Source organism: Impatiens glandulifera, chromosome 1 (genome assembly GCF_907164915.1).
Source record: "Impatiens glandulifera chromosome 1, dImpGla2.1, whole genome shotgun sequence".
NCBI classification, from domain to species: domain Eukaryota; kingdom Viridiplantae; phylum Streptophyta; class Magnoliopsida; order Ericales; family Balsaminaceae; genus Impatiens; species Impatiens glandulifera.
This window is the reverse complement of record NC_061862.1, coordinates 61,189,613-61,211,604: the sequence shown is the minus strand read 5'-3', so window position 1 is coordinate 61,211,604 and position 21,992 is coordinate 61,189,613. Positions and strand designations below refer to the sequence as shown.

Genomic DNA, 21,992 nt, shown 5'->3' with positions numbered 1-21,992 from the left:
AAATTGAGATGCACAATAATATATATATATATATGAAATTAAAGGGCATAAATGATAAATATATTTTTAATTATATATTTACATATATTAATATAATTGTTTTTATTAATTATTAACTTTTGTAAATTATAAATTAATAAATATTTTTGAAAATTATTAATAATTATAATTTACTTATATATATAATTATAATTTTAAATTATTTATATAACTGAAAAGTTAATTAATAAAGAAATAATTAGAAAACTAATTAAGAGGTTATAATAAAATATTTCAAAATAAAATAAATGTGGAAGTTAACCACATGTTTAGTAATAATATAGAATATTTTAAGATAATAATTTTACATTGAAATCTTTTAATAAGATTAATTTATATATATAATAAAATATTATTTTAAATTATAAGATTATATAAATATTTTAATAAATATTCTAAATCAATATTAAAAATAAAATTATATAAATAAAACAAATTTAAAATAAAATCATTGTTTAAAAATATTTTATTTGATTTTTTAAGAACAATAAATGGATTATATATATATATTTGAATTATTAATTTTATTACAAAAAATAAATCATAATTTTAAAATATTTTATTATTTATTATTTTAAAAAATGATTAGGCTAAAATATTAAATATATAATATAAAATAATCATAAAGATTTTTTATTTTTTAGAACGTGCCTACAAGATTGTATATAGTGTTTGTTTGATTGGATTAAAACATAGTTATGAGTTTTAACTCTATCAATTACTAGTTAAGAGTCTATATAATTTTATTTTAACTAAATAAATATGACATATTTGTTGTTGCTACCCTAAATGCTAATGCCTCTTTATTAAGCACATGAATGCCTGATAGAGAAATCAAATTCATGTATATAAATAAAATATTTTCATAAAGTATATATTAAACATCTAGTAAAGTCCTGGGTTCGAGCCCGTCAGACGGCAAGTTCTGCGCCTGGTTAATTGGTTAAGTATGTTTGCGGGCACCCGCGGGGATTAGTCGCACTCCATAGGAGTAGCGGAACCCAGCGTTCTCAAAAAAAAAAAACATCTAGTAAAGTCTATAATTAAATATGAAATTCTTACATAAATAAATAGTGTTCGTGAACATTATTGAGATTTTAGGAAAAAATAGATTACTCATATTAGAGATGAAGAGACGAAGAGTGAGCCAAAATGAAAAATTACATGGGGTTGACTCCAATTTTTTTCGCAAACCAAATCCTCAGCACCTCAGATTTAACTTTCTATGCTTCGCTTTTTTTTTCTTGTAATTGATATAATAAATTAATTAATTCAAACATATAAAATAAAAGATTGTAAAACATTACTTTATGAAATTATGAAATAAAACAGTACATTCAAAACATTTAGCATACACATTATTGAAGTTGTGTCCTTCTATTCTTTTTAATAAAAAAAATAAAAAAAAATAAAACACTAAACTATTTAAATTAAAATAAATTAAAAATATATTTAATTAATCATTTTAAATTTAAATTAGACTTATCATTCATCAAAATGAGATAATATATACCTTAAAAATAATTTGTGAATTTACATGAAATGAGAAAATATATTAATTATTTATTGAATTAACTAAAAAAATTAAATTATTAGATTTTTTAATAGTTATTTTTTATTATATATTTGTACTTTTAATATTTTTTTTAATTCAAATCACTCATATTTTAATAATTAAAAAAAATAATCTAACTAGCAATAACTTAGAACACATTCATTAATTGTTTGACCAATAAATAATATTATAATTAAGTTAAGTAAGGATAAAATGCCTTTATGTATTCATATTAAAAAAATATTAACCAAATATTTCAAAAAATGATTTTCAATAAAACTACTTTCTTATGAATCATTGTCACTAAATTGTTAATTCAAATAAATTTTGATGTGGAGAAAGAAATTATATTAAAAATGCGAAATTAATTTCTATAAGGACTTATTCGAACATAAAAAAAAAACATAAAATGCTAATTTAATTTAATTTAATTTATAAAAATAAAAAGTAAAAAGAAGTTTTGCTAAGTGGGAACAGATATATGGGAATTAAATAATAGAAGAGAGAGAAAAAGGTATCTCTCTAGTGTACCGATTTTTCGGGCGATGGAAAAACAGGAAAATGAAATTCTGATCTAGCTTTTTATTTCATAATACTTACTCATATTAAGATGAAGAGCAATTAGAAGAAAATGAAGAGTTAGGGTAAAGAGAGAAAAAAATTGATAAGGAAAAATTTTAATGTTTTGTTTGAATGAAAAAAAAATTAAAGTAATGTAAATTAAAAATAAATAAAAAATATGTGGATATTACATGTGGCAAAATTTTTAAATCCATTTAACTTTTCCGTTATTTTAAATAAATTTGACATTTTTTGACAAATTAGTATATATAAATAGAATTTTGATGTAAATTTGTCATTTTCTTACAACTTTGTGTGTAAAATTGACATTCTTCTCATTCAATAACTGGTTGAGAAATAGGTAAAATGTGAGGAGAAAGAAGAGAGATAAAATTTATTAATTTTTCAAGAATCAGATTGTACTACATTATTCCTTTAAAATTCTCTCACAAATTCTTTTTCTCAATCATTTTCTCAGCTTTCGTGCAATAAATCCTTTATCAAACAATTACCAAACAATTAGATGTTACCAAACAAATTAGGCGTAAGCATATATGATATTACCAATTTGAGTATATATATATATTTATTTTATTTTGACTAGAGGGCAGGATTGTATATGTGACTATAAAAGGCAAGGAAGATCTAGTCGAAATACTAAATTAATATGAGAACAAAGAGCTCCTTGACAAATAAATTAATGGCAGGCCAATCTAGTAAGAGTGCATCTGCAGCCAAGAAAGAGTTGGTTTTCACGGTGAGAAGACAGGAACCAGAGCTTGTGGTTCCGGCTAAGCTGACCCCTCGTGTTCACTTGTCACTTTCAGACATTGATGACCAAGAGGGTCTTCGTTTTCATCTTCCCCACATACACTTCTATGACAGCTCCTCCCACTTCCTACAGAGTGATAGAGATGATCCAGTTAAGGTTATTCGTGAAGCCCTCTCCGAGGTCCTTGTCTTTTACTATCCATTAGCAGGCCGCTTAAGGGAGGGGCAAGAGCGCAAACTCATCGTGGATTGCACCGGAGAAGTAGGAATCTTGTTTATAGAGGCCGATGCTGACGTCACCCTCATGCAGCTGGGCGTCCCCCTTCAACCTCCATTCCCTTACTTGGAAGACCTTCTTCTTCACGATGATGTTCCAGGTTCAGACGGTATACATGGATGCCCATTGCTTTTATTTCAGGTCACGCGCCTCACGTGCGGTGGCTTCGTCGTGGGATACCGCTTCAACCACGCCATGTGCGACCAGATAGGCATTGTTCAATTCCTAATTGCTGTCGGAGAACTTGCACGAGGGAAATCACTTTCTGTACCGCCCGTATGGGAAAGAAAACTGTTGAGCGCCAGGGATCCACCACGCGTGACTTTCACTCATCACGAATACGATGAGTTGGTCGACGGAGGAGCCCCTCTTGAGGATTTAGTTCATCGTTCTTTCTTTTTTGGGTCCTCGGAAATTGAGACATTGAGACGGCTCGTCCCTAGTCCTGAGCAGCTCGGTCGTCGCTGTACCTCATTCGACTTGATGACGGCCTGCATCTGGCGATGCCGCACCATCGCTCTCGGATTGGAACCAAACGAGGATGTGCGGGTTCTTTGTACGGTCAATGCCCGCAACAAGTATAAACCCCCCCTCCCAACCGGTTACTACGGCAACGCTATTGGGTTTCCGGCTGCTTTGAGCACGGCGGGTATGCTATGCAAAGAGCCGTTGGGTTACGCATTGAAGTTGGTATTGGAAGCTAAAGAGGATGTGACAGAGGAGTACATGAAGTCCACGGCTGACCTCATGGTGTTGAGGGGACGACCTCCCTTCACGGGGACACGCACTTTTTCAATTTCAGACTTGAGGCGAGTAGGGTTTAGGGATGTCGACTTTGGTTGGGGAAAGGCTGGCTATGGTGGAGTAGCCAAGTCCGGCATAGGAGTCAAACCTAGGTTGTTCGACTTTTATGTATCCGGTAAGAATGATAAAGACCAGGATGGAGCTCTCTTGCTCATCTCCCTTCCACCGACTGCCATGAAGGTATTCGAGGAGGAACTACAACGCCTACTTAAAAAAGGTTATCACATCCTATCAACTTTATAAGCATATCAATGGAATAGAATGGATGACCGATTTCAAAATATTTATGATATTATGCAATTTGTACAACTAGAATCTTATCTTGGTTGAAAATCCTCTATAAAAATAAAGACTATGTATTGGCGATATAAAAATAAAGACTATGTATTGGCGATATGAGTATTAAGTAATAATAGCATGACACTTTAAATTTGATAGAAGTGTTTTTTTAATTTGTTTTTTTTATATTTTGTACAGAAAATAGTATGCTGATCAGCTGATGAAAGTATATGTAATATTGATATAGTTTATACTTTATACCAATTGACGTGAATTAATTCTGATATTTCAATATAACAAAAATGATAAAATAAAAATTATCAACGTCTAAATGTTGAAGAATATTAATTATTATATATTATAACTCAAAACAGCTACAATTTTGAATAAGAGAACAAAAATAATTATACTTAAAAGCATTGTATTATTATTGTCAATAAATTGACGTTCTAATGAAAAGAACAATAAAAAATAATCTTAAAAAATTTAATATTTGTTTAAGAATTATGAGTATTATTTAACATTAAACCTGCAAACAATTATTATTTTTTTCTCAATATCAACTCAACGTGGAGGGATGGATTTCTTGATATCATCGTAAACTTAATTGGTTACTTCCAATTATGAATCTAATTTACTATAAAACATTTGCACAAACTAAGAATGTATTTCTCGTTTATCAACAGAAATTTCAACTAGTTTTCAACATATATCACCACCACTCATATAAATCTCTATAATGTTTTCGATTTTATACTAATTAATTAGGATTTAAACTGCAGTTTTAAAATGAAATGTAGATTTAAACTTTACATTTTTAATTTTATGTATTCATGAATTAATCATTAAAAATATGTTTTTGAAACTATTTTCTGAATGTCTTATATGGTTTTGCAAAATATTATTGAAATGGGTATTCTAATTCTAATTCTAAATCTATTAAATTTGATATTTTTGAAAAACTATAAAATTATAATTTAATTACAATGTTAAAAAAAAAAATAAAAACAATTTAAATATTATATACTTTATTAAAATATTAGTTTAACATAATCTATTAAGATCTATTAAGATGACTCAAATACCAAGAGTGTTTGTTTAGGTTCGATTTTTATTAAGAAAAAACATTGTAACTTCCTAAATCCTAAAACAAAATCAATTTGATAGGTTAATTTTCTAATTTCAATAAAACATTATTAGACATGTTAAATTCTTAAATTTAAAAAAAGGAAATTATCAATCAAACATATTAATCATGTTGCAAATGATAAAATAATAAAACAATTTGTTAAAAAAATAAATATTAAAATCACAATATTTTTTTTTGAAATAAGAACTAGAATGACACTCCACAAACATGACTTTCCGCTTCAACTCAAAGCGTTTTCAGTTGAAATCAAACTCGTGATATTTTGGTCTTTTAAGCCGACTCTTACTGCTAGTTATTTTGATGAGTAAAATATTAAAATTACAATTCCGAATTAAAAATAATAGAATTAATAATTATAAAATTTAATTGGTTTAAATCTATTAAAATTTCAATTCTTAATCTTAAAATGTCTAATAAACATAAGAATTGAAATCACACCTTCAATTTCAATTACAATTCTAATTTTAATTTTAATTTTTTAAAATGATATTGGGAGATAAACAATTATACATACTATCATTGTTGAAATTATATTTGTAATTTTATATAAAGTTAATTTCATGTATTTTATGAAGATGGATTGAGACTATTATATGTTTAATTATATTTTTTTTTGTAAGCTTTGGGGAGGAATTCAAAATTTGGAATTTAAGGGATTTAAGTTTCCAAACTATTTGAGATTAATTAGAAAGAGAGAGTGGCCCCTTTAATGATATGAAATCCGAATCTAAAGTGTTTCTCTAGAAAATTAGGAATGTGGTATTTCTTATTGGGGATTGGAGGTGTTTGGTCAATTTATCTTTTTTTGTAGGTATCTAGACAAAGTTTGGTATTTCTTGAAATTTTATGATTTAATCTATAATTGGCTATAATTTAAAAAAATTTAGGTATCTACTCAAAGTTTGGTAGGTTGACCTGTATAAAGTTGAAATGGTGGGGACAGTTTGATCTATAATAGGTTATAATTTATCTTTTAAGGTATCTACACAAAGTTTGGTATTTTTTGAAATTTTCGGATTTAATCTATAGTTGGCTATAATTAAAAAAAAAAATAGGTATCTACTCAAAGTTTGGTATTTCTTGACATTTTGGGGAAACCTTTTGGATAAAGTTCGTAATGGTGTGGGGTGGGGGCGGTTTGATCTATAATATGTTATCATTTATCAATTTTTTTAGGTATATACCTATGGCGCTTGATCAAATAAAAAAATGAGAATAGAAATGAGATTGATAAATGTGTGAAATGAGAATGGATATGAATATGAATATGATTGTGTTAAGGCTTGAATTATAACTTAGCTTTCTGAGTTCTTTATTTCAAGAATCAAGTTCTTGATTGTTGGGACCGAGTGAGAATTCTATAATCAAGCGCAACAAAAATAGTATGAGAAGAGAATTCAAGGTTAGAGGAAAGAAGAAACAAAGATGAGAAGAGAATACTGCTAGAATATACCTAATAGTCCAAGATAGAGGTTCAAGACCGAGAATTAAGAGTAAGAACTTTCACAAAGTTTTCATTCATACTCAAAAAGGGGGGTGGGCATCAGCATATATAGCGGCTGAATTACCCAAGAGTAGTCGGTTATAATTCTGTTACAATAACTTTTAGGGACTTAATCAACAATCAGTTTTGTGGGAAATAGAAAAACAGAATTAAAATATTGTTATGCTACGAAAACAGAATTCGCGACTGAGTCTCTAGCCCAAGTGTTCCATAGGACCGTGGAAGGTGATGTTTCTTATTCGTAGACCGTAACATCATCTCCCTCATCAGAAGTTCGTTGACCCCGACGAAGAGACTTTTGTCTTGTTTTCCTCCTTGTTTCCAGCATCTCCCGGCATTGAATGTTTATCACTTCAGCATCTTCCCAAGTTTGGTGTTCTATTTGGGCCCCATCCCAATTGATCAGCAGTTGTCTTTTCATTTTCCCATACACCATGATGTCTTGTTCACCCACAATTTTGTCGGTCCTGTTTGGTTGTGTACTAAGTTGGAGAATATTTTCAATAGCAGCAGGGGTTCCTTGGAATGATTTTAATTGCGAGACATGGAAGACATTGTGTATCCTAGTGTCGGTCCCGAGTTCCAGCTTGTAAGAAATTTCCCCAATCCTTTCCAGTAGTTGAAATGGCCCAAAATACTTTGGTGAGAGCTTGTGGAATAACTTATGGACCGAGTGTTGTCTATATGGCTGTAACTTCAGTAATGCCCAACTACCCACTTGCAACGTGACATCTTTTCTCTTTTTATCCTACTGCTGCTTCATACGATTCTGAGCTCTTTTCAAATGGAATTTTATGAGTTGGAGTGTGGCTTCCCTGGCTGTTAATGATACGTTCACTTCTTCCACTCTCGAGTCTCCTATTACATACTGTGTGTGGATAGGAGGGGGGTATCCATATATTGCTTTGAAATGTGTTGTTTGTATTACTGTATGGAAATTAGTGTTATACCACCATTCTGCCAAGGGTAACCAGTGTACCCAATCTTTCAGAGTTTGGCCGGCCATGCAGCATAGATAAGTGACCAAGCATTTATTGACTATCTCAGTCTGGCCATCCATCTGGGGGTGATAGGCTGAAGATAAAGCTTACTTTACTCATTGTATCTTTAAGAATTCTCGCCAGAAGGTGCTTAAGAACACTTTGTCCCGATCGCTGATGATGGTTGTTGGCATTCCGTGGAGCTTAGAAATGTTGTCCACAAATAATTCAACTATTGTCCGAGCAAACAAAGGGTATTGTAGACTCATAAAGTGGGCCATTTTCAATAGTTTGTCAACTACCACAAATATAACACTTTTACCTTTGGACTTAGGCAAGCTTTCAATGAAATCCATGGAGACCGATTCCCAAAATCGATTGGGAATTGCTAAGGGATGAAGTTGACCCTTATACGCTAAGTTATCAGATTTATTCTTTTGGCAAGCTTCACAGGTTCGAACAAATTCTCTAATAACTTTAAGCATCTCTGGCCAAGAATAAACTAGCTGCATTTTCTTCTAGGTGACCAGCGTCCCCGAATGTCCCCATTCTACTCCCAAATGCATGGCTGTAATTAAGGTATTTATAAGATCGTTATTCTTTCCCACCACTAGTCGGTCCCTTTTTCTTAACATCCCTTGGTCATATGAGCATTCAGGGTGAGAATCAGCATTAGCACGAATTTCACAAATGATTTTGGCTAAGTTGGGATCTTCTTCATAGCTTTCCTGAATTTATTTTTGGATGACAGTGTGATAGACCAAAATTCCTGCACATTGGACCCCTGCTACCCGCCTGGACAAAGTATCTGCCACCAGGTTTTTTTTCCCTTTTATATTGAACAACAAAATCATATCCCACCAATTTGTATAGCCATTTTTCTTGTGTCGGGGTTTGAACTCTTTGTTCCAGCAAGTATTTGAGAGCTTCATGATCGGTCTTCACAATGAATTACTTGTATCTAAGGTAGGATCTCCACTTCTCCACCGCAAAGGTCAAGGCCATCAGCTCCTTTTCATACGTGGATGATGGTAACTTCTCTGGTTCAATTGTCTTGCTTATGAATGAAATGGGTCGTCCTTCTTGCATTGATATTGCCCCTATACCAGCTCCACTTGCATCGGTCTCTACTACAAAGGGAATATTGAAGTTTGGAAGTACTAGGACAGGAGGGGAAAGCATACGTTGTTTCAACAACAAAAATGCATCTTCAGCTTCTTTATTCCATGCAAACTAACATTTTTTCAACAGGGCAATGAGGGGTCGTGCTATAGAGCGGTAGCCTTTTATAAATCTTCTATAGTATCCGGTCAGACCAAGAAACTCTTTCAATTGTTTAGTAGATTCTAGAACTGGCCATGTGCTCATTGCTTCTAATTTTGCTGGATCAGTGGATACACCATTCTCGTCAAGAATATGGCCTAGATAGGCTTGCACCCAAAATTGCATTTCCCCTGTTAAGGAATAACTAGTTATGTTGCAATATTGAAAGTACCTTATGTAAGTGGTGGATATGTTCCTTCCAACTCGGGATGTATACTAGGATGTCATCAAAAAATACTAGCACGAATTTCCTTAGGAATGATTTTAGGGTTGCATTCATTAAGCTTTAGAAGGAGGAAGGAGCATTGGTTAAGCGGAAGGACATCACCACAAACTCATACAGGCCTTTGTGAGTCTGGAATGTTGTTTTGTGGCAGTCACTTGGGTGCATCCTAGTCTGGTGGAATCCTGAACGCAAATCCAGCTTGGAAAAGAACCCGGACCCATGCAATTCTTAATGACCGAGATAGGAAACTTATCTTTGATAGTTGATGAGTTTAGCCGCCTATAATCAATACACATTCTCTAGGATAAGTCTTTCTTTCGGACCAGTACCACAAGGGCGGCAAAAGAGTTGTGGCTTCTCCTTATGGCTCCCCTGTCCAGCATATCGTTGACCAAATGTTTATTTTTTGTCTTTTGCAAGGCAAGATACCGGTAAGGATGCAGGCATACAGCTTTTGTGCCCTCCTTTAGTGGAATGCGGTGATCATGTTCCCTAGATGGTGGTAAGTCTTTAGGTTGCTGGAATATTGGGTTGAAGTCATCTAACATTTGCTAAAGGTCTTCAGGAATATCTTCTAGCGCCATTATAGTGAGTGAGAAAAATTGTGCTTCGTTTTCACTTTTTATTTGGACCAGGGCAAAAACATTGCCTTTCTTTAATAACTTCTCTAGGTGGTCACTCTGCATTAGGTTGATCTGTGTATGGGGTATGCCTTGCAGGACCGTGGTTATCCCTTCCTTTTCATAAGAAATGGTTAGTTTTTCAAAGTCACATTTGGAAGGACCTAGAGTAATCAGTCACTCGATGCCCAACACAATATCATACCCTGTCATGGTTATCACTTTCATGTTTGTTTGATAAAATTTACCTTCCATAGACCATTTCAGATATTTGAAAAAGCTAAAGCATAGAATGTTTGAGTCGTCTACCACTCGAACTGATAGCACTTGGGTGGGAAGGATGTTATGGATAATGTTCTTCATTATCCTGCTATTAATGAAGTTATGAGTGCTGCTTGTATCAATTAAAATCACAACTGGCAGGTTCCCAATCTTACCAAGAATCTAGAGTGTTTGGAAATTTTTTGAACCGTTTAAAGCATGTAGCGAAATGGAAGGCTCTTCCCCTACTTCAAGCTGCAAAGGGGAGTCATCAAAGATTATCTCTAGAGTAGGTTTTGGGAAACTTGGGACGCTTTCTTGGTCATTGGCCAAGACCATGAATAACTTTGATTTACACATGTGGTTGGGTTGCCATTTTTCATCATAAGTGTAGCATAGGCTCTTCTTTCTCTTTTCATCCATTGATACGGGGTCTAATTGCTTAATTTGGCCCTAGTTTGCACTTGAAGAGGATCCATAAGATGAGCTCGACTTGATGTATGGAGTTCTATTCGTGCTTTTGCCAACTTGGTTTAACATTGATTGGATTGGGTAGTAGCGGTGGTTCAGCGCTGTATAAGTGTCCGCTGCTCATCAGGGATTTATATGTCGCTTCTTGGACCTTGGTCATGGCCATGGATTCATTTAAATATTCAGGAAAACACAACCTGATACAGTTTGCAATCTCCTCCCTCAGACCGGACAAGTAGCAATCTATAACGTATTTCTTTGGCATGCTGTAGAGTTTTTGAGAGATCGACATGTATTACAGATTGTATTCGTGAACAGAATCAATCTGTTTCAGATTCATTAATTGTTTCATTAAAGTATCATGTATAGAGGGCCCGAATTGCATCATAAGGTCTCTCTTGAACACGTCCCAAGATAAGGCTTCCATATGGTTGCGGTTCTAGAGATAAGATCCATACCACATTCTTGATTTGCTAGAAAAGTGAATGGGTGAAATTTCTAGTTTAGTGGCATCCCTAGTCTTGTCCACCCTGAAGAATTGCTTGGTGGATATTAGTCAGCCCTCCACATCGGACCCATCGAATCGAGGAAAGTCGACCTTGGTTAGCCGGGTTGGAGGAACAAAGTGTGTGTTGCGATTCTGGCTATGGAGTTGGGGCCTAAACGGGGAAGGACCGTGCCAAGAATTATCATCATAAGGTCTGTTGCGGGGATTTTGCCCATTTCCAGATGCCCCGCTCTCAAAGGCTGCCATTCGTTCTTTAGCCGCATCAAATCTTCGGTCCATTGCATCTTGCATAGCAGCTGTTTGTTGGGACAAATTTTCAATAAGGGCCTTAAACGCATCCATTTCTGCCTGTTGGTGAGTTTCTACCATTTGGAGAATTGACTAGCTCTGATACCAATATGTTAAGGCTTGAATTATAACTTAGTTTTCTGAGTTCTTTATTTCAAGAATCAAGTTCTTGATTGATGGGACCAAGTGAGAATTCTATAATCAAGCGCAATGGAAATAGTATGAGAAGAGAATTCAAGGTTAGAGGAAAGAAGAAACAAATATGAGAAGAGAATACTACTAGAATATACCTAACAGTCTAGGATAGAGGTTCAAGACCGAGAATTAAGAGTAAGAACTTTCACAAAGCTTTCATTCATACCCAAAAAAGGAGTGGGCATCAGCATATATAGCGGCTGAATTACCCAAGAGTAGTCGGTTATAATTTTGTTACAACAACTTTTAGGGACTTAATCAACAATCAGTTTTGTGGGAAGTAGAAAAACATAATTAAAATATTATTATGCTACGAAAATAGAATTCCCGACCGAGTCTCTAGCCCAAGTGTTCCATAGGACCGTGGAGGGTGTTGTTTCTTATTCGTGGACCGTAACAGATTGATAGAAGTGTAGGAATCTATTCCAAGTTTAATATTTCTTGCAATTTGGGTGTTTCATTTATAATTGACTATAATACTTTTTCTTAGGTATCTATTAAATGTTTAAAACAAGTTTACATCTTGCTCGACCTCATTAAAGAAATTCTTGAATTTGAAAATAAAAAGTTAAAAACATATTTACACACGTATTTACAAGAAGGCTTGATCGCAATGTGATTTTTAAATCAAGAATATCATAAGAAAATAAAGTTGGGGGTTCTAGCATAAAGAAAACTCATTAAAGGGAATATTGGTATTCTCTTCTTTTTTTTTTCAAACGAGAAAAAAATACTATAAAAAATGAAAGAAGAAAACTTTGAATTCGAAATAAGAGCTTTTATTTTGAAGAAAAAAAATTTGTATCATGAGAGTAATATTGTACACACTTATTTTTTACACCTCAATTGCAATTTTAAAATAATTTGAGTCATCGAAAATTATTTTCTAAAAATTTATATACGAGCTCATTGTACGAGATCAAAATAAAGAATTAATTTGGGAACAATTTCATATCAAACGTTTTCAAAATAATTAAAAACTGAACTATTTTCAAATAAAACCTAGAATGGTTCAAATTAAATTAATGAAATTGGCTAAATAAAATATATATATATATAATTAATTTTGTTTAGGTTTGTTTTGCAAGAAAAAATGTTGACGGAAGGTGGCCAACGATCGCCGTGTACGGCCGCCAGACAATCGTATATGGTTAGTCTCCAATACACCAAAACGATGTTGTTTCATTAGACATCAATATTCTTCCTCATAACGTTGACACGAGGTGTGTTGAAAATAAAATTGAAGAATCGTCTTAAAGTTTATAGTTTTATTTAATAGTAGAAGTTATTATCTTTTTTGTTTGATAAGTTTCTTAATAAACGTTAATTCTGAAAGTTTAAGAGTCAATGAGGTTTTAGAAGTTTAAGAGTTTTTTTATTCTATTATAAATAGAATAGTTGTATGCGAGTAACGTGAAGAAACACTATTGAAATAAAATAAAGTATATTCCCTTTCTTTTGAATCTTATTATTTTGAGTGTTGTTAGTGAATACGTTGATTGTCCGCTAATATTTCCAACAAAGTGGTATCAGAGCGAGGATGTATTTGATGTTCTAATATCCGCTTCTTATGAATGACATTTATCATAGTTGGTCTATATGAGTAAAGGTGTTACTTGGTTCCCAAGGTGCATGGGAAATTGCTAGCGATGGGATTGTCGACCCTACCGAGGATGCGACGTTGGCCTTGATTCAAGCGTTCAAGAAGAATAAAAAAAGATCAGCATGCCCTTTCTAGCATTCACCAGTGTTTGGATGATGTTATTTGTAAGAAAGTAGCAAATGCCTCAACGTTTAAGGAGGCATGGGGAATTCTAGAAAATTCCCACATAGGAATTATTAAGGTAAAACAAAGTGTGGCTTCAAATTTTACGGGGAGAATTTGAAGGTCTTCATTAGGAAGCGTTGGAGTCTATTTTGACTATTTCACGTGGATCTTATCTATCGTCAACCAGATAAAGCGAAATGGCGAAAACATAGAAGGCGTTTGAGTAATCGAGAAAATTTTCACTCTCTACATCAAAGATTTGACCATGCAGTGGTTGCAATCAAAGAGAATAGAGATTAGGAGAAACTCGCAATCGACGAATTAAATGGATCATTACGGGTGCACAAGAAACGGATGAACACACACAAGAAGGAGCCTTTAGAGCAAGCCCTTCTAGTCAAGCATTCGTTTGGCAAAAGGGGGAGTGTAGTTCATTGAGGTTGAGGTCGAGGTCGAGGTTATTTTCGTGGTGGCGGTTGAGGATATGGCATAAATCCAGATATCGAGAGAGCAAATGATGAAAAGTCTCGAGGAAATCCAAGAGGTAGTGGTAGAGGAAGTAAAAGAGGACATAGACGAGGATGAGAACAAGGAAGTGACGGATAGGAGAATGGATATCGTAATCTTTGGCTACGAGATGGAAGCGCTAAACTAATTGTGAAGATGACAATGTCGAAGAATAAGATGTTTTCACTCCCAGTTCAAACTGAATGGCCAAATTACTTACAAGTGTTAGTGACAGATCCAGCGTGGTGCAAGCACATTAGAAAGGAACATCTCAATTTTAGTAGCCTAAAAATGATGTCCGAAAATAAAATGATGATGGGGATGTCTTTGATCAATCATTCGGATCCACATTGTAAAGTGTGTCTTCTAGGAAAACACAGAAGAAAAAACTTTCAGAAGGAAGCAACGTCAAGAGAAAACAAAGCCACTCAAATTAATTCATGACGTTGTTTGTGAACCGATCAATCCATCGTCTTATGGTAAAAGTAATTATTTCTTACTTTTCATCGATAATTTTAGTTAGAAGACTTGGGTTTATTTCTTGAAAGAAAAATCTAAAAGTTTTGATACTTTTAAGAATTTTAGAACTTTGGTGGATAAAGAGTCTGGCTATATGATTCGGAGTTTAGAACCAATAAAGGGGGATAACTTATTTATGATGTCTTTAACCGTTTTTGTGAAGAAAATGGAATGAGGCGTTTCCTTACAACTCCAAGATCCCCACAACAAAATGGAATAGCTGAAAGAAAGAATCGGTTCATCCTCAACATGGTTGGAGCATTATGATACATAATAAGATTCCACAAGAATTTTGTATGGAAGTAGTAGCTTGTTTAGTGTATCTCCTCAACCGTTGTCCCACCCAAAGCGTGAAAGACCTAACACCAATTGAAGCTTAGAGCGGAAAGAAGTCATATGCATCTAACCTAAGGATTTTTAGGAGTATTACTTACAATCATGTGCCGGAGCAAGAGAGAACCAAACTTCATGATAAAAGCGAGACGTTTTTGGTCATCAGCTATGACAGAAAATCAAAGGGGTACAAGCTCTATAATCCTATCAACAGAAAGATTGTTGTGAGTCGTGATATGAAGTTTGATGAACATGCTTCTTGGAATTGGGAAGTACATGAAGATTTTGTCAACGAATTCTTCTCATTCTTCGATGAGAATAACCAAGGAGAAGAAACACGGAAACTCGTGTTTCCTACGATGACAATGAACACATCTACTAGTGCATCTTCATTAAGTGGAAACACTAATGAAGGATCACGAAAGATATAGTCGGATTGATGCTTATTTTCGTGAGAAGTGATTTGAAATATGTCCACATGAGTATGCATTTTATGTAAAATGGATAAAAATGAATATTGTTTGATCGTTTACCTATACGTGGATGATATTATTTTCACATGAAATAATCTGAGTCTTTTTGAAGATTTTAAGAATGATATGGCCCGAGAATTTGAGACGACATATATTGGCTTAATGTCATTTACCTCGAATTATAAGTGTGTCAATCGGATGATGGAATTTTTGTTGGGCAACAAGCATATGTGAAGGAAACTCTTAATAGATTCAATATGTCAAATAGTAAATCGGTGGCTACTCCTATGGAGGTTGGAGTTAAATTGAGCAAGGATAAAAAGGGAGAAAAATTGGATCCCACACTATTCAAAAGTTTTGTTCGATGACTAAGTTATTTGACATGTAATCGGTCAAATATTCTTTTTAGTGTGGAAATTATTTGTCAATTTATGCAGGTGCCCACGACAGAGCACATGAAGGCAACAAAGAGGATTTTGAGATATTTAAAATGTACTATTGATTTTGGACTAGTTTATTCATCGTCCAATTAACTTTAACTTGTTGGATATTCCGATAGTGATTTTGTTAGAGATATAGATGATCGGAAGAGAACAACTAGATTTGTGTTTTTTTATGGGGTCTAATGTAATTTTGTGAACTTCGAATAAATAAGCAATAGTCTCTCAATCATTTTGTGAAGCTAATATGTTGCGATGACAACATGCGTTTGTCACACAATCTGGCTAAGAAGAATGTTGAAGGATATAGGTTTGTTAAAGAATGAAGCGTCCACAAATTTTGTCGACAACAAGTCTACTCAAGCTCTATCTAGGAAACATGTTTTTCATGATCGAAGTAAACACATCGATACACGCTATCACTTCATCTGAGAGAGTGTTACAAAAAAGAGATTAGACTTGAATATGTAAAATATGTTGATCAAGTTGCAGATATTTTACAAAGCCTCTTAGAGTGGAGGTTTTTAGTAGAATGAGGAGTATACTTAGAATCATGGAGAATAATTAATTTTACGGGAGAGTGTTGAAAATAAAATTAATTAAGAAATCAAAGAGTCGTCTGAAAGTTTAAGGTCTAGTTAATAGTAGAAGTTGTTATCTTTTGTTTAATAGGTTTCTTAATAAACGTTAATTTTAAAAGTTTAAGAGTCAATGAGGTTTTAGAAGTTTAAAAAAAAATTGTTCTATTATAAATAGAATAGCTGCATGAAGAAACACAATGGAAATGAAATAAAATATTTCCCCTTTCTTTTGAATCTTATAATTCTGAGTGTTGTGAGAGAATATGTCGATTGTCCATTAACGTTTCCAAAAAGGTGGTCAATCATTTGAAAAAACAAATGTTAAAATATATATTTCTTTTGTTACTCCACCAAATGGAATGATTCAAAAAGGGGAAATTATCATGATGACCCAATGATCATTTCCCCCTTATCCTCATGACATCATGGTGACAAATACATATGAATTCAGCAAAGAAAATGACTGGTCAATCACATTATTTTTATGAGATGAAAACTATGTCATACAATGTCTTTTAACGTGCTTAATTTTCATCATCAGTGTTTATATGATAATCAGCCCATGTGTTTATATGCATTGTAAGACAAATGGTATAAAATGACCCTCACTTGAAATTTAAGTTTTATACCACACATATATCAATACTTGTCAAGGTTGTGATCACTTAATGTTGGTTCTACTAAAGTAGGAGTGCATTTTGCTATCTTGGTTAGGCATGATGGAGTAATAGTGCTAATCATATGTTTGAATATGGTTAGACTTATTAGAATATCAAAACAGTTTTGGTCCTAATGGTATTAGATGAGATTTTTTAAACATGCTATAATATTTGATATCATGATCTCATAAATTATCTAATAATTATAAGAGATGTAATTGATAAGTTGTTATCTACCTAAATAACCTAATTTTTAGTGTCATGTCAAAGATGACTTGAAATTATGTGAAATATGGATCTTAGTCTGGTAAGTTTAAATTTTAGTTATTATGAATAATTATTTTGAGTATAATTCTTAGTGGGAATATTTTATTTATTTATCATCCTATAATATGATCTTTAATATTTTCATTTCATGTTTTCATTTCATATATGTTATGTAAATTATGGCATCTTATGGCACTACGTCTAACTCGTTTATGCGATCTATCCTTGAGAAGGAAAAACTTAATGGAACCAACTTCCTTGACTGGTCTCAAAACTTGAGAATTGTTCTTAGGCAAGAGAGAGTTGTATGTCCTAGATGAGGAAGTTCCTGATGAGAAGCCTTCAGCTAATGCATCAAAAAGTCAAAAGATACTTATCAGACGCATCTTAATGATTATATTGATGTTACTTATTTTATGCTTGCCTCCATGACCTCAGAGTTTCAGAAGCAATTCGAGGAAATGGAAACATTTATAATGATGGATCAACTAAAGGCAATGTTTCAAGAACAAGCAAGGCAAGAGAGATTTAACACCATCAAGGAATTTATCAACTACAAGCTAGATATAGAGGTAGTCAAATAAGCCCTCATGTTCTCAAAATGAAGAGTTATATTGAGAAACTTTAGAGGCTAGGCCTAGAGATTAACCGTGAGTTGGCTATAGACTTGGTTCTCCAATACTTGCCTGATACTTTTAATCAGTTTGTTCTAAACTATAATATGCATGGCATGGAAAAAATATTGACTGAGCTGCATGGGATGCTTAAAACTACTAAGAAAAATATCAAGTCTATCCCAGATGTTATGATAGTTCAAAATAGGAAGAATCTCAAGAAAGGGGAAAATCAAGGAAAGGGTAAAGGTAAAGCCAAGGCACCAGATTTTGATGTCAACTCCACGACTAAATATAATACTAAGGTAAGGAAAGATAAAAAGGGACAACAATGTTTTTTCAGCCATTATAATGGCCATTGGAAATGGAATTGCAAACTCTATCTAGAGGATCTAAAGAAGAAGAAGGGTAGTGAAACTACCACTTCATGTATCTTTGTTATTGAAGTAAATATATCTACTTCAACATCTTGAGTATTAGATACTGAATGTGGTTCTCGTATTTGTGCAAGTGTGCAGGGACTAAGAGAGAGTAGGACGTTGGCTAAAGGTGAAATCAATCTTTGCGTCGGGAATGGAGCAAGAGTTGTTGTGTTGGCCGTCGGAACATATAATTTTATTTTACCTTCTAGACTTATTTTAAAATTAAATAATTGTTATTATGTGTCTGCTATGAGCAGAAACATTATTTCTATTTCATGTTTGGATTTGGATGATTTTCGATTTGTAATTTAGAATAATAATTTTTCTATAATTAAAGAAGACATTTTTTATGGTAATGGTTACTTATTTAATGGTCTTTATGTTCTGAACAATGAATCATCCATTGGTAAGTCTATATATAACATTGAAACTAAAAGGTTTAAATGCAATGATCTAAACCCGACATACTTCTAGCATTGTCGTTTGGGGCACATAAATGAGAAGTGTATATCTAGGCTCCATAAGAATGGGTTTCTGAATTCTTTTGATTTTGAATCATTTGAATCTTGTTTATTAGGAAAAATGACAAAGAGCCCTTTCACGGAAAAATGTGAAAGGACAATCGAGCTTTTAAATCTAATACACACTAATGTATGTGGACTAATGAACTCACCCTCTAGAGGAGGTTATTAGTATTTCTTTACATTTACTGACAATTTTTTAATTTTTAGGAAAACAGTTTAGTGTCATTTCATTATAAAAAAAGAGGGAAAAAATACAAAAAATTAAGATCAAATCTAGACAATTTCTAGATTTGACAATGAAACAATAATTGAATTACAAACAACAACAATAATAATCAATTTGCGCCTATAGCGTTTTTACTTTGATTCTACTTGTGACTTTTCAAATGAAATATCTCATATCTGGCAGGGCTTTCTATTCTCTTCATTCATTTCGATTCCTCTCTAGGATTGAATGAGTGCATTTCAATCTGATGTTATATCTCCTCAAATATCTTCAGTAGTTCTACTTCTTCCACTATGAGTTCTTCAATTTCTTTCTTTCCAGATATTGTAGACACTGCTCTAAAGTATTATTTCAGCATACTTACATAGAAGGATTTTCTTTTTGCTTTATTCTTCATCCACTCTTAGATTTTTACTGACAATTTTAATAGATATGGTTATGCTTATTTGATAAAGCATAAATCCGAAACTTTTGAAATGTTCAAATCCTTCAAGAACGAAGTACAAAATCAACTTGGCAAGAATATTAAGAAACTTTGATCAGATCGAGGTGAAGAATATTTAAGTCAAGAATTTATTTACTATCTTAGAGATTGTGAAATTGTTTCACAATTAATTCCACTAGGTACACCACAATGTAATGGGGTATCTGAAAAGAGGAATCGAACTTTATTAGATATGGTTCGATCTATGATGAGTCAAGTAGATCTTTCAATATCTTTATGGGGTTTTTCTTTAGAAACTGCAACGTTCATGTGAACAGAACTCCGACGAAAGCGGTTCAAATGACAACATATGAGATATGGACTAGGAGGTGTCCAAATTTGTCTTTTATGAAGATTTGGGGTTGTAAAGTTTTTGTGAAATGTCCAATTTCAGATAAACTAGCACACAAATCTAACAAATGTGTATTTGAGGGGTATCCAAAAAACTAAAGGATATTACTTTTATCTCACTTCCGAGAACAAAGTGTTTGTGGCTCGGAATTGAACCTTCTTTGAAAGAGAGTTTCTCTCCAAGAACACTAGTAGAAGTAGATTTCAACTCGAAAGAAATTTGAGAACCAAAAACAGACATTCAACCAAGTGAGGAGGCTGATGAACCTCAATCAATCTCACAAGTAATTGTCGAAACTGTACCAATGACACATGAACTTCAGAAGTCTAGTGGGATACGTCATGAGCTTAATAATTATAGATTTCTCGTAACTAGTGATGATGATGTCATGATTATTAATGAGAATGAGCCGACATCTTATCAAAAGGCTATGACAAGTCTAGACTCTGAAGAATGGTTTGACGCCATGAAGTCTGAGATGTAGTCCATGTATGAAAATCAAGTATGGTTCTTGATTGATGCATCTAAAGGTTTAAAAATCATCGGATGCAAATGGTTTTACAAGAAGAAATTTTACATGGACGGCAACGTGCACACTTATAAAGCATGATTGGTTGCAAAAGGTTTTTGACAAATTCATGGTGTGGACTATGATGAGACCTTTTCATCGGTGGAGATGCTTAAATCAATAAAAATTCTTATTGACATTGCTTCATGCTATGATTATGAGATTTGGAAAATGGATGTCAAAACATCGTTTCTTAACGGAAACTTGATCGAGGATGTGTACATGACACAACCCGGGGGTTTTGTCGATCCTAAGAATATTAGTAAAGTGTGCAAGCTTTAGAGATTCATTTATGGATTGAAATAGGCTTCAAGGAGTTGGAATCTTCATTTTGATTAAACAATCAAAGAGTTTGGATTCATCAAAAATGAAGATGAGCCATGTGTCTACAAGAAGGTTAGTGGGAGTGAAGATGTCTTCCTTGTTCTTTATGTTGATGATATATTGCTCATTGGAAATGACATACCTACCTTAAAGAGTGTCAATTCTTGGTTAGGAAAATGATTCTCAATGAAAGACTTAGGCGAGGTTGCTTACATTTTAGGCATCAAGATCTATAGAGATAGATCTAGGAAGCTCATAGGCCTAAGTCAAAGTGCTTACATTAATAAAATATTAAAGAAGTTTAGTATACAAGACTCCAATAGAGGATTCTTGCCAATGACACATGGAATAATTCTCTACAAGAATTAATGTCCAGAGACACAAGATGAACGAGATCGAATGCAAAGGATACATATGCTTCTATAATAGGATCTATTATGTATGTCATGGTATGCACTCAACATAATGTATCATGTGCGTTAATTTTGACCAGTAGATATCAGTCGGATCCAGGTGAGGAACACTAGATATCAGTCAAGAATATTCTTAAGTACTTGAGAATGACTAAGGATGAATTCTTGGTATATGGAGGAGTTGATGACGCACTAGTTATAAGTGGTTATATAGATGCTAGTTTCCAGTCCGACAAATGTGGCTATAGATTGCTGTCAAGTTATGTATTTTTCTTAAATGGAGGTGTTATAAGTTGGAAAAATTCTAAACAAGCAAATGTTGATGATTCTACTATAGAGGCAGAGTATATAGTTGCTTCATACGCGGCTAAGGAGCCTATTTGGTTAAGAAAGTTTATCAATGAACTTGGAGTTTTTCTTAGCATTATGAACCTCATTGCTTTGTATTGTGACAACAATGGGGCTATCGCACAAGCAAAGGAACCCAGGTCACATTAGTGGTCTAAACACATACTCAGGCGATTTTAACTCATTCGAGAGATTATAGAAAAAGAAAGAAGTGAAAATATGAAGAGTTTCTACAAATAAAAATGTGGTTGATCCTTTGAATAAACTTCTCTCATAGTCAAAGCATAATGGTCATGTGAAGGCCATGGGTATTTGATACCTAGTAGATTATGTATAGAGAAAGTGGGACATTGTTGGT

At 33.3% G+C, this 21,992-nt stretch overlaps 1 protein-coding gene across 1 annotated transcript; it reads left to right on the top strand.

Annotated features, from left to right (window-relative positions):
- Window positions 1–2,837: 2,837 nt before the first annotated feature.
- LOC124921895 (benzyl alcohol O-benzoyltransferase-like) lies at window positions 2,838–4,272 on the top strand. Its single transcript, XM_047462594.1, has one exon. It carries the CDS (start codon window positions 2,856–2,858, stop codon window positions 4,248–4,250), a length of 1,395 nt encoding a protein of 464 aa, XP_047318550.1. The 5' UTR covers window positions 2,838–2,855; the 3' UTR covers window positions 4,251–4,272.
- The last annotated feature ends 17,720 nt before the right edge of the window (window positions 4,273–21,992 follow it).

Coding starts and splice junctions, on each gene's coding strand:
- LOC124921895 (XM_047462594.1), top strand. CDS start 2,856: ATGGCAGGCCAATCTAGTAAGAGTGCATCTGCAGCCAAGAAAGAGTTG.